The sequence below is a fragment of the Pyxicephalus adspersus genome, chromosome 5, assembly GCF_032062135.1.
Source record: "Pyxicephalus adspersus chromosome 5, UCB_Pads_2.0, whole genome shotgun sequence".
NCBI classification, from domain to species: Eukaryota; Metazoa; Chordata; class Amphibia; order Anura; family Pyxicephalidae; genus Pyxicephalus; species Pyxicephalus adspersus.
The window spans coordinates 96,741,085-96,755,833 of record NC_092862.1 but is presented as its reverse complement, the minus strand read 5'-3'; the positions used below and the strand labels follow the sequence as shown (position 1 = coordinate 96,755,833).

General features: G+C 34.8%; 1 protein-coding gene across 2 annotated transcripts in view; it reads left to right on the top strand.

Annotated features, from left to right (window-relative positions):
- Positions 1-14,749, top strand: part of VPS41 (VPS41 subunit of HOPS complex) — a 111,512-nt gene that overhangs the window by 49,755 nt on the left and 47,008 nt on the right. For both annotated transcript variants that reach the window (XM_072412220.1, XM_072412221.1), the window contains exons 5-7: positions 310-372; positions 2,909-2,974; positions 12,815-12,934. In XM_072412220.1, the coding sequence (XP_072268321.1) occupies positions 310-372; positions 2,909-2,974; positions 12,815-12,934 (249 nt within the window). The remainder of the gene's footprint in view (positions 1-309; positions 373-2,908; positions 2,975-12,814; positions 12,935-14,749) is intronic.

Here is a 14,749-nt window from a genome sequence, read left to right as displayed (position 1 = left end):
AGATTTTAAATGCAAATGACCAAGGTTTGGTAGACCGTGTATGTGGAACTAAAGTTTCACTTTGAACTTTTGCTATTCAGGAAGGTGGTTAATATTGCCCCCCAGCAGTCAGTTTTTTCTGAGCTGTGCATGCATAGGTTTAGTTTCAGGGTAAGCAGATTGGTATTTAACTAGGCACCATTGACCAAAAGGTGGTAAAACCACCTAATTTAACCACATTTAGATTTGTTTCCTTGTAGGCCAAAGTAAAATATAGTAATATTTATCAGTTATATACAGTGAATGTGAATTTTATATTCTTGTTTACAGGTGCAAGTGTTTGGACTGTATTCAAGAGAAGGATTACATGAAATTTTTGATTGTCCAATAAAGGTGAGTGTTAATTAAAGACACAACTGGATAAACCTGATCAGTTTGCTGATGACCACCTGCTCATTTTAGTTTAAGCACAAATAAGAGTGTTTAAATAGAAATGTATTGTGTAAATGTGTGATCCTGTTAGTTGGCCTGCCCATGGTTGGATCATGCATGGTTCTACACTTGGGTGAACACATTGTAATAATGCACATAGTAAGCAACCAAGAAAAGCTGTGGCTGTCTGTAAGATATACGCAGGAGGTGTACTAGATGTCATCTTCTGCATTATCATTCTGGGCTTGTACTGCAAGGACCCAGAATGGTTGTATGGTAACCTACTAATGCTGTAGATGTCTTATGTTAGGGCAGTAAAGATTGGGAAATCTCTTGATATTTGATATTTGAATCCTAAAAAATTCATAGGAAAAGGGCAACCTAAACTTTAATTTGATAAATAAAATAGGCTTGTAGTAACATTTTTTCAGCAATTCAGAACATGTATCACAACCTTCAAAATGTTAAAATGTAATTGTATAAATGATTTTCATTTGCATATGTCTAGGCAGCAATCCTCAGTCTACCAGGGGACCATATGCTGCTAGATGACAGCTACTGCCTCAGCTAATAGAGTTGAACAGTGAAGCATACTCTATTTTATATCTTAATTTATATTCCTTTTTATGCAAGGAAGTATAACATTAGGAGGTTTTAAAACCAGACAATTCATAGTTCTTTGCTGATGTCAGTTAAATGTAATTCCACAAACACTGTTCAATAGTTTGTATATCATTTGTAGCATAACTTTCAAGTACATTAGGTTTTGATTGAAAATGATGGAAATACTCCTGCACGTAAAACTATAAGCTGATATAATCACAGAAAATCATTAGTTATTGTGCTGCTCTTTCTACTTTATTTCCAGCTCTTAAAGTTTCAATAAAACATAATGTTGTTCCATAAATACAGCTTTGCTCAATAATGATTGCCGCTCTCTTGATATCTTTTTCTATTGCTAAGAGTTGGTGAATAGTTATGCAGTTATGCATTTTTCACAGTGACTGGCTCCAAAGAGACACCTGTTACAATAACTTTGTATCTACAACAGCCAAGAAATAGGTTTAGGGTTCAACCCAAATGCAAAGTCATACTTTGACAAAATTTTCAAAACTTTAACAGTCAGACTAGCTTAAGAATTATTAAGTATGATAAGTATTCACACCGCTATTTGTGGCACCTTTTGCCCTCATATACTGTCACAATAATAGTGGTTTCAGCAGACAGAAATTGATGAAAAATCTGCAGCAGTAGAAAATGTGAAAGGGATTCTAGCATTTTCACACACTAAAAAAATAATTTTTACCTATGTTGCTGTTGGAGATTTTTCTTAATTCTCCTGAAAATGGTCGTCGGTAAGAAAGGCTAAATCTCTGTAAAGCCCCAGATAGCAAGACATTTTTGGCTAGTCAAGCATGTTGTTTGTTGGTAAAAATGCCCCACTCTTTTAAGAGAGAACTAAAGTTCCACTTTTAAAAACCATAATTAGCCAGATCATAACTGCAGAAAGGGACAGATGATGGTCCTTTTGCAATAATCCCTCCTACCTGTCTGATCACTCTGGGTATCCGGTAAAAAGCTGAACTGAGTTCAGGAGTTACGTCCACCTGATGCTGAAGTTCGCCTACAGGAAGAGAAAAAAAAGAAGATGGCAGTGCCCTGCGAGGGAACGGGAACATGTGGGTATCACAGATTTACTTCTGGTTTGATACCACTATATTTTATTTTTATTAAAGGTATACTCTTTGTCTTGGTAAAACTATAGGCTTTTGGTCAAAAATTTACAACCTGCCCAGTAGCCTTTAATTGTACTGGAGGTGACTGCTGGGATTTGCCAAAAGCTTCACTGATGTTTACTCCTAGCAAGAAAAGACATTGGGACTGGTTTAATAAATCCTTCCAAGCCTGGAAAAGATAGACTATCATGGGGGAACCTGGATGAATCGGCAAACCTGAAATGGATTTCAAAAAATATTTTGCTGTTTGCCAAATGTTTTTATCCCGGACCAGATCCATTCCAGATTTGCTGGATCATCCTGGTTCTCCCATGATACTTTATTTTCTCCAGACCTGGAGAACTTTAATAAATCAGGTACATTGTCTATCTTGACTGCTATAGTTCTATCACAAAATGTATTTAAGACCTCCCAAAGCCAAAATATTGCTTGCACCCTTTTTATATATGTACTGGTGCATTCACTTAACACAAAAACGCATTACCTTCTTTTTTAATATTTATTTTATTTAAGATTAACACTGGTTCTGGTAAAAAGTTGTTGGAATTTCCTCTGCTTTCAGTCTTAATGGTATTTAAAAAAACTCATAGATTTTAAACTGTCACTACACTATCCAAAACAAAAAAACTTTTAATACTCTTTAATTATTTGATATTGTGTAATGGTAATTTAGTAGCACAGAACATAGCAAGAGCAAATTTTTGTGCTGTTTTAGCTATGATGTTTTAAGATTTATTTTCCAATATGTGTTGTCTTTGTAGATTGTTGCTGTTCACCCTCTGTTTGGAAAGTCTAACTGTAAGCAGTTTGTTACTGGAGGAAACAAGGTAGGTTCTCATTCCTATTTAGCTTTCTGGCTGTGTGACTTTTCTTAATATAACAAGTATAATAAATACAGTATGTAAATGCTGACATGAATGTTTCTGAGCTTAGTTAGGTTGGTATGCAGGAAACCCATTTCCATCTTTGCAGTTAATGAAATTATCACTGTGGTTCATTTATTAATCTTAAAACTTTCTCTGCTAACATTTGTCTGGCAGTAATGAAAGGCATGGGCATTGCATGAAACGTTAGAACTGTACCACCACATTCACTTTCCACAGTGACTACCATCTCCACTGGGAGGAGAATGGCATCGTGGCTTGAATGCAATGGGTGCCCATATACATCTCAGACTTAGGTGAATTTATTTTTAAACAGAATTTCTAGCCAAAAAAAAATACATTTCAGGTCCCATTTATACCTATTTTGTACCTTACTGTGTTACAGTTCTAATTATAAGTGTAATCTCAAAATGGTAAAGCACCATTCAGTGTGGTACAAAGCATTGCTAAAAAATGTACATGTCCATTTCTTGTTTCATTGTTGTACTTTGGACGCCATATAAATAAATAGGCTGTTTTGATGCAGTAAAGGTTAATGCACCACAGTACACAATGTACAGTATGTAATCTAGTAGTTGTAAGCTTTTTTCCAACACTAAAAAATGTTTGCTCTATATACCTATATACACTTTATTATATTGTGTGCAATTAGCAGCTTTCATTAGCTGTTTGTATATTGTGATATTTCTGCATAGCCACTTGTCATTTATGAATATGCACTTAAAAAAACACGTCCTAACAAAATTCTAAAAGGAAGATAGAATATTTTTTTTATTGTTGCTGGTAATTACATTACTTGTGATAACTATGATAAATTAATGATACACATAGCAGTGATAAATAGCCTGAAATGTAACATACGGTTAGTCTCAAAGGGTCTTAAATTATCTATATAGGAACCGTCCCATGTATTCAATAAATCTACAGAAATGTGTGCAAACTAAAATGTCAAGCAAGGTAAAGATAACCTAATCATTATAGTAAGATAGAAACACTTGCTGTAAATCAGCTTTAACCTTCTCCAAGGGCAGTTTATATTCATGCCATATGCAACATAGAACATTTTAAACATAAGTCTGCGATTTAACTGCCACACTGCTCCTAATGTGTTTACAGCTGTTGCTGCTTTGGTTACCTAGTGTGTAAACAGACCCAAAAATAAAAGATTTCTAGTTTCAGACAATAAATGAAACATTCTTCTTGTTTTTAAATGAGTTTCCCTTATTTTTACTAAAAGTGACAGTTCAGCTTTAGTTAGGATTTGTTGGGACTTCCATAAGCTTTTTTACTTCCCAGGTACATCTCCCTACTCTGGAGTCTCACTCATCCTGCTACAACAAGAGTGTTTATATTGGAAATTCATTCATTTTTATTTTACTGTATAACCCTTCAAGTAGTATGTAATTATGTTTAATAAAACGGTTTACTTTGTTTTAGGTCAGGTAAAACAATACACCTAGGTCAGGGGTGTGATTGGATAGTAAAGGATCAGCAAGAATAAAATTATTATAAATGGGAAGTATCCATTCTGTCTCTTCCAGTAATCAAGCTTTAATAATTAAATTTATGACACTGTGCAATGCAGTGTAACCTAATTAACTGATGGCAGTACCTTTTGCTCTTAGCAGGCTGAATGTTATCAAGGGTTTTTAGGAAGCCAAAAGACAAAACACAAAGTGAGCCAAAATTTAATAAAAGTATCAAATGGTATTAATTATTATTATTCTATAGAACAGTACTCCATCCCTACTTCTGCCAAACATGCTTTCATCTGCTTTTCTTTCCAAAAGAAAGCGTCGGCTCAAACTTTTTTTTCCTAGATTTTCTAAAATGCATGCTAAGAAATGGTTATTTTAAATCCTGGATCCCGTGCTTGTCTGTATTTACAAATAACAAGATTTAGCCTTGTCAGAGACTAAGTTAATGCTACCGAGTTGTGCAGCATATTTTATTTTTATTTTACATCATCTCAGCCTAGGCAATTAATTTATTTCTAAATAATAGCTTTTTGTTTTTTGCTATCTGTTTACCATTGTTAAAATGACTTTTTCTGTGAATTTTCCAAAGTGGGGAAAATTCACCTGCTAGACAGTTGTTCTTGGACTAAGTGTCCCCATTTAAAGATTTTTCCAACTGTTCTAGGGACAATGTAAAAATGTTGGCTTCCTACTTACTTTTTATTTCGGTGGCAGTGATAACAAGTGCAAGTAACTGGGACAGAGACTGCGATAAACTCTTGTAATATAGTAGAACATCTAAGTACATGACACTCTGTGATGTGTCTGCCCACTCTCTCAATGACTTAATACTGCTTTTAAAAATATATACACACATTTACCAACCACTTTATTTATACTTATTTGAACATCACAACAAGTTCACTGTACTCAAATGTACCACATTCACCAGATCTCAAACCAATAGAGCACATTTTGGATTTGGTGTAACAGGAGATTTACATTATGGGTGTGCAGCCTACAAATCCGCAGCAACTCAGTGATATCATGTCTATAAATATAGACCAAACTTCCAAAAAAATGCTTCCAGCACCTTTTTGAATCTATGCGACAAATGATTATGGCAGGTTTGAAGGCAAGAGGAGTTCCAACCTGGCACCATCAAGGTGCTGCTTAAAAGAAGCTGGCTGATTGTGTGTGTGTCTTACAATTTAAAACACTTTACTTACAGAAAAACATAGATTGTATAAACATAGATAGAATAGAAAGCTAGTTATTTCCAAATCTGTTTGGCAAGTAAACCCCCACTCAGTACTTTTCATTTAATAGGGGCCAACACTTATTTTCAAAATAATGACATTCAGGCATTTTGTGGTACGCAGGGACGCAAAAATGCCAGAGAAGAAATACACTGTGTTTTGTAAACTTAGAAATGTCAGTGTGTAAATGCTTTTGGAATTACATGCCACTGAGTGGGCTGATTTAGCTTGACCTGTTTAAAGCTACAAGCAAAATACATTTTCTTCCTGTAATTATTATGAACAGTTGTGTGCGTTTGGGTATGCTTGGCCCTCTAGCATTAGTGGGTCAAAAAGATAGCTAGGAACATTTTCTGATGTGGATAGGCATAGAAATAAAGCAGCATGCTTTTAACCATGTCTACACCTCTGTGCTACAGTGATGTCAATTTACTGGAGGTTATTCGGACACTTGAACATCCTCAGCATTTTGTCACAACACCAGCATAACCACATGACACCAGATAACTCACATTTGAAAATGTTTCCTCCTAATAGATAAAAATATTCAATATACATACATTGTCTCTGGTTTGAGAACCATATACATTGGGTGATTCAAGGAAATTCCTAACAATAAAACAAATGTGTGTGTGTGTGTTCAGCAAATTCATTCACTCAAATAAACCCAGGCAAACTCATGATAAACAGATTCCATCCCTCAGTCCCATTATCCATTTTATCCTATTGGGCTTAAATAATTGCAAATTTTATTTTTCTTTAAAGACTCTATTAGAGGCTGCCATAAGGAGCATAGGGTTCCTTTGTCTTCTTATACTAGCCAGTTGTGCTTGTGAGTCTACAGATCATTCTGGGTCGTTGCTGGTTTCATTTGCTTAGTCCTTTTGTGAGCCTAACTATCCAAACAGCAAATTTAGCAGTGTTTACCTATTTTATTTAACTTGGCAATAACTCCATGACTTATTTGCATACCTGTAAATTATTTATACACACACTCTCTGGCCACTTTACACATGTTCAACTGCTTATTCATGAAAATATCTGCCAACCACACAGCACTAACTCAATGCTTTTAAGCATTTGGACATCGTCAAGACAACCTACTGAAGTTCAAACTGAACATCAGAATGAGGATGTTAGGTCATTTATGTGACTTTGAACATGGCATGCTTGATGGTGCCATGTGGACTGGTTTGAGTTTTTCTGACCAGGTGGGTTTTTACACACAACTGTCTCTAGGGTTTTCCAGAAATTTTAAGTTTAATTTATATTCCCAAGTCTGGTTGAAACTTATAGAAAGACAATAGTAACTAAACCACTTACAACTAAGGTATGCTGAAAGCATCTTTGAACACATGCTTCAAACCTTAAAGCAGGTGGGTTATAGACACAGAAGACCACATATACCACTCCTGTAACCTAAGAACAGGCATCTGAGGCAATAATTCACAAAGGCCTACCAAAATTGAACAAAGATTGGAAAAATATTGCCTGGTGTAATGAGTCTCAAATTATGCTGCAACATTCAGAAGCTAGGATCAGAATGTGGCATAAACAATAAAAAGCAAGGATTCCTCTTTGTAACAATGGTTCAGGCTGATTGTGTAATCTCTTGGCACATTTTGGACTCATTGATACCAACTGAGCATTGTTCAAATGCCACAGCCTACTCTGGTTTTGTTGCCGACTATTTAATATTAAATCTTATTATTTATTATTAAACAGGATTTATATAGCACCAACATATTACGCAGCGCTGTACATTAAATAGGGTTTGCGAATGACAGATAAATACAGACAGTGACACAGGAGTTGTAGAAGACCCTGCCCCAAAAAGGTTACAATCTAGGAGACTATGTCCATGACAGCAGTGTACTCTTCTTCCAAGGGTAACCAGCAAGATATTGTGGCATGTCACAGAACTTTAGTTCTCATACTGATGACAGTATGCTCAAATAGTCATCATATCCCAATTTAATGTGGCAGCTTTAGCATGTCCTGGAACAAGAGACTTGCATTATGGATGCACAGCAGACAAATCTACAGTGTGATGCCTTTGAACCAAAATCCATGAAGAATGTTTCCATCATTAAAATAATCCTCAGAATGGGGCATCTGCACCTTTGAAACCATGCTTTTATGGGTATATCTTGTGCTGTTCTTCATTGACAATTTTGCCCAATGATGATGAAACTCCAGTTTCACTCTACACACTTTAGTCCTATCATAAGTATTATGGTTGCCGTTATTAAGCTATGTGGTAAGTTTTACAAGTTTTTAGCACACTACAGATTTAAATAGAAAGAACATCAATTACATTGTATATTGTATTATACCTGCTTCTGAAACACTGACATATAAAAATCGGAATTCAATGGATTTATTTAATCTGTCACATTTTCTGGATCACTTTTTTCATCTCTAAACTGCCACACTTTCAAGGCTTTCACCTGATAACTGATATGATCAGGTTTATTTGACGATCCTGACTAGTTGTTAATATTAGAAAAGAACTAGTCATTTGTAAAATTGTATCGGCACATATGCAAATGCAGGAACAGCTGCAGATATACAATACAAAAAAAAGCTGCAAAAATTGACATTTACTAAACGCATTCAGAGGAAGACCATGTTATGTAAGACTTGTGTTTTTTTTTTAATGTTATTATTGGATAACTTGCTGCTTTGTCTTGCTGTTCTAAGCAAAAAGACCAACATCAATATGCATAATCATAAACTAAAAATACATTTGTGTAACTTTTGCTGCTGTGTAAATGCACCAAAATCTATGCAGAAAATGAATTGATAATGTAGCTGTTTTGAAATATCAATAAGAAAAAAATCTATGTGTCCCATTAGATGAGGAATAAAATATTAACCACTTTGTAGCAGGCTGTATAATTTTGTCTAGTCAACATCCATTAGGTTAGCATGTTTAAATGGATTCTAACAACTTATGAACCATTTCCTATAAAACAAGCTATGTCCAAGCAGGTTGGTAAACCTGAATAACAACCATAAGTACTCTGCCTCATAATTTATTTAAGGCATCCTTTACCTTTAAATGGTCACCTCCTGAATGTATTTTATAGCTTATTTTTAAGTGTATCCCACATGTCCCATTATTAGTTTACAATGTGCAGATCCATCTGTGATTAAAGGCAATCTGAGCTAAAGGAAGTATAAACACTGCCCTTGTTAGTTTGGTTTGTAATGCTAGAGACCCTGGGGTCTTTATCCTGATCCTGGCCTGACTACCCAGACAGTCAATCATTTAAAAGAAACATGCACTACTTTATCAATACCTGAATCTTACCATGGTGTTTTTGCTAGTAACATCCTTCCTGTTCCAGGGAAACAATACTTACCTACTGAACAAAAGAGACTAGAAACCTTCTTTTCTCCTTTTCTACATAACATAGACGGGATCTGCCTAGCAATAACTGAAAACTTTTTGCTTAAAAAAAAAAGTTACAGCAAAGCTCTTATAATATATACTGTAGCATACTACCAGGAACCAAAAAACAGAAGTTTAGGTTAACAAACTCATGGTAATGCAAATAGTCAAAAGAAAGCATCCCCCTCTCACTATGCTTGCATTATCTGTTCTCCCTTGCTGCTGCTATCCCTACCAGGATAATTTCCAGATCAATTGATTTACTTCTTTCTCAAACATGACATTGCTGGTGCTTGGTAATTGGCTAATTGGGTATCTAGGCAAAGAAAGAGTCCCTAGCCCTATGTAAACTCCTAGTTCTGTGTGGGACTTCTTTACCCAGTCAAACTAAGTGGGCATGTCTAGCTGTAGGTTGGCACTTAAGTCAACTTCTTGCTTTACTCTGTGTGGGCAAAGTGTAGGTTCAATTTAATTTGAAATGGATTGCACAGAGAACTTTCTCTACTTGATAATGCCATAGGTTTTAACCAAAACACCATGGTTGCTAATTGTCTTTAAAGAAGGTGGACATTACTTACACTAATCAGCCCAAAAATTCAAGTCACTGACCGATGTAGCGAACAACATTGTCTGCTTTCAATAGCACCTGTAAAGCAATAGGCTATATTAAGCAGCAAATAAACAGTTGGGTCGTAAAGGTGATGTCCAAGATGCAAGAAAATGAGCAAAATAAGGATCTGAGCAACTCTGACACGGATAAAATTGTGATGACTGTCTTCAAATCAGTATTGTGTGTAGTGTTCATGGTATGTAGAGGGTTAGCATGCGATATCAGAAACAGATGAGTAAAGAAATCTGCAAATTTTGCACTTTAGGAAGAACTTGCTTCTTTCCAATTATATGTGTATTCAGACAAGAGGTATTTGTGGTAATTATAGTACTATTAGAAAATGGTGTTGTAACACAAAGTAGAAAATCTCATTTAGTTCTAGTCCAAGTTGCAATGTAACATTTGCAGCACTATTTTCATTTATGAAGTATTTGATATAGTTTGGCAGAAGTTCTCTTGGGAGCCAAAGCTGATTTTACAGTAACATCCAGTGAGTGCAGAAAGAGACGTTTTTTAGGTTTCATTGGAAGTTGAGTGAGGACATGACTGCACTCCGGGATTATTGGATGTTTCTGCAATTACAACTACATAGTGACTCAGTGGGTAACGTTGTTCTCTTATAACACTGGGGTCATAGGCTGAGATATGAACAGGTATTAATCTGGTGCTAGTACGGTATGTCTTCTCTGTTTTTTAATACTGACTTTTTGTTTTATGTTTGTATGTTGTTTTTGTTTGTATGTTTTTTTTGTTTTTTTTTTAAATGGAAAATGCAGCTAGTGTTGATGAGACGAAGCTGAGCAGGGATACCCAAATCCACCAGGTGCAGAGGAATGCAGTTAGGGAATTATTGCACTGACATCTTGTTCAAGAAATCAGTAATTATATTCTCACTTAAAGTGTAATATATATATATATATATATTTTTTTTTAATTTGACTCCATTGAATATTAATTGCAGTCAATTGATCCATGTATTCTGTGAAATGTTGCTATGTAGAAGATATATTAATGTAGGTAAGGAGGTAAAGAAAGGACATGGATACAAGGGTTAAAAATATATGGTTAATATGAACCTCTCTGGGCAATAAACATGATTTTGAAAGTGTGTTAGGAAGGAATAACAAAATATCTTCAAAAGTTTGAGGTTGGAAAAGGACACTTTTTAGCTCACAGCCAATCGTTATAGAAGATTAAAAAAAATGTGATATTATTTTTTGATTAATGCAAAGTAGTTCAAATAGATTTTTGGATACAACCAATATTTGTCTTATCAATGTAATTTCTTTTACAGGACTTTAAGTGGTGCTAAAGGGTCTTTTATTTTATTCCAAAGAAAACTCTGCATGCCATGAAAAGCTTGGAGCCCTTGCAGATAATGTTTTTTTTTTTTTTTTGGCTTTTCTATGCACAACTTTTGTATTTTGACGGCCAAAATGTAATTTCTCATTTTTATTCCTTTGTCTGTAAAATATCCGTTCTCTTCCCTTATTTTTTTTCTCAATCAATTTGTAATTCTAGAGTAGTAACACTTTTAGCAATTTGCATTAAATGTCCTCTGACCATGACCCTTGTGAAATGGAACCAATATTTTAAAAACCTTAGTTCACAAGATCTGACCAAAAGTCATTTGCACAGTAATGATTTCACTCAGGCACCCATGGGTGTAAGTACTGTCTACAGTACACCCACAAGATGAGCACAGTTGGACAAAGAAACAAAATTACAAGATGTTACCCTTGCAGGTTGGCAGTGTTATGTGCTGCATAGAAAATGTTCATTGTTACTAGCGGAAGTTAACATTTTGTATTCCTTTTGCTGTACTCTGGCACCATCTTGTGGCAAAACTTCAAATTTTAGTAGTTTGCTTTTCCTTCACTTATGTACAGCAGGTGCGTGGTTCATGTTGTATATTGTATACATGTTTAGTTGGCAAACCAATAATCATGAAAAGCTATGTAATGTAACTAAACTGAAGACACCTAGGCATTCACATTATGCTATGCCATTTTTTTGCGTTTTCATGTATTTCTGTCTATATTGTTTTACTTGGGTAAAAAGAGTACATTATTATTGAAATGAAGGACCTATATAGCAATGAAAATATATCATTATAACATTCAATCTCCTCACCACTCTTTCAAAAAGAAAATAGTTCTCTAATGAATGGAACCTGTCAGATTTATATTGCTGCATGTGTCCCCATTGGTGGGATTTCCTATCTAATCCTGCCAATTGTTAGCTGTCCACGAGACAGAAAACATAGGAGATTTCTCTAATAAATTCACAGACTATAATTTGAAAATGGCAGATTTACAAACCTTTCCACACTTCACTAAAAAGGTGTTTTTATTGCTGCCTGTGTCATTTTTGAACAGAAAGGGCCTGATTTAATAAAGCTCTACAAGACCGGGGAAGATAGACTATCAGAATGATCCCACAAACCTGGAATGGATTTTTAAAAAACATTTGCTATTATTTGACAAATATTTTCAGTCCTAGACCAGATCAAATCCAGGTTTGCTGGATTACACAGGTCCCCCCATGTTAGTCAATCATCTTTAGTCTTGTAGAACTTTAGTAAATCTGGCCCAAATTATTAGGTATAGTTCATGCTGAAAAATGTCAGTATGAGTGTTTACTATCAATGGAAGTGGCCAGCACAGACTTTGATTTGAGTGACTGAGGTTCGATTCTGATGCCTAAGGTGATTGACGCTGTATTTCTGAACTTAAGGCACTACAACGGAGTATTGTAGTGTGATCTATTTATCTGCAGTAACTCCATTCTCCATGGCAATTTTTTAGGCATATGCTGCCTTCTTCTAGGTCCAAACAGTAGCAATACACCTAAAAGGAAAGGTTTAGACTCCTTACATTTTTTTGGTAATGAGCAGGGTAAGGCACAATAGCAGCAATAGTCCTTGAACTAGTACTTTTATTTACTATTATTTGGTTTGGAATAAATATGAAATGTATAGTATTTGAAATTTAATTGTATAACTTTCAGACACAGAAATGATGTTGGTGCACATTCATAAATATTTCTTTTTTGTTGTAGTTGATCCTATATGAAAGAACCTGGCTGAACCGATGGAAGACAGTTATCCTACATGAAGGGGAAGGAAATATAACAAACATCAAGTGGAGAGGGAATTTCATTGCTTGGGCCAATAATATGGTAAGATGTGGGCAGGCATACCAATCTTAAAGGCTTTTCTTGTTTGCGTTTATAGTATTATATTTTATTGGTGGTATGAATTTTATATTTTGTAATTTAGAATATTTTTGCTTGTAGAAAATCTAATTTTATTTACATAGGTTGTACATTTGTCAGCTAAAAGAGACAATCACAGTACACACATATGACAAGAGTTTCTGCTTGCATTTATTTATGTTATGTACATTGATAACATGCACTTATGCATATTTTTGTATTTCAAACATTTTTGTTTTTCTTTTGCATATTTTTGATCATTTTAAAAAAAAAGTTAGCTGATGCAAAGCGAATAAGACTTTAAAACCAAAAAGAACCTTAAATATGGCATCATGGCAAGCCTCATGCTATTGCAGCTAGACCAAAAGGTGCATTTCTTAGAGCCTGTTTACCCTGAATTGGGAATCAGAAACTCCATTTACAGAAATAACATATTGATTGGCATAATTTGGCACTTTTTCGGCTGTATTGTCTTTGTTAAAAGTTGGTAAGTGCCCATACATGTACATAGTGTCCACTGACTGCCAGAAATTTGGAATCAAAAAATGCAAGCCTGCTTATTGGGGTTTAAATACAACCCTCAATCTCATTCCCATTGTGTCCTATAGCAGGCTGCACGTTCAAAGTGGTGACCCTAAAGTAGTGATCAAACCTACCATACTTGAGCAAACAGAAAAATAGTGTTGTGTATAAGCTGTTTTCTGTTCACCCTTTGATAAATAAGTTTCTAGTGTCAATTTTTCTGCAGGAAACACTTGGGTATTGCTGTGTTTCACATGAAAGTTTTATTTATTCATACATGTCTTGTTAGAACATATGCTGTAGCTAAGCAGGATTACTGAAAAGAACAATAAATACACAAAACAGGTATTGTGCATTTTTTGTGTTTGTCGCTGCCTTATAGAAAATTTCCAGTAACCAAAGGACCAAATCTAACTACACAATAAGCCTTTCTGTACAGTCTGGTTTTCGTTGCTTGGGCATCTTTCTTCATTGTTCACTTGTGTTCATTTTATTCCAAATACTATACTAATCTATTTTCTGCAGGTCCATTCTGAACCTTGTTATTGAGTTGTTGCATAATATTTATTTGTATTTCCTTCAAGTGCTGTAAGAACCAGCTGTTATTTACATGACAGAGTGTGATGTTCAGTCAGAATAAATATTGTTATAATGGATCATCACTTTCTGATCACTGTCAGTAGTCTTTGTCTCCACTTCAATCAAATAAATAGCAACAAAGCCTCATGATGGGCAATGACTAAGTAAATGATTTATACAGCCGTTATCACCTCTACATGAATAATTCAGCTATGATTGCTTCAATGACAGAGGAAAAAAAACTTTCAAGTATTGGTGCAAATACATTATCATTTTCTAGCGTTACATAAAGTGTTTTACTTTTTTAAAAAAGACATTGAATGCAGTTTAAAGCCCACAACAGCACATTGTGGTCATAGAAATTGTAAGCCAATACACCCTAGCATATTCTTGTGTAAGTACTCTAGCTGGAGATTTGTATTTTAAATTGCAGGTTCAGTCACAAGGTCTCTTTAAGGGAAAGTATTTAAGCAGAATTGCAAACTTGCTAATTTTAGGTGTATTTTTGCTACAAGTTTTAATTTATTCCCAGAAGCTGTTTATAGACTGTTCAATGTGTAAATATGGGAGATGTTTTTCTTTTTTATTATTTGCAATAGTTAGTGTCTATTTACAAGTAGTTAGATGCTGAAAAATGGGCGCAGTCCTTTTTATTGCCAAAAAGCCCATTCAAATGTA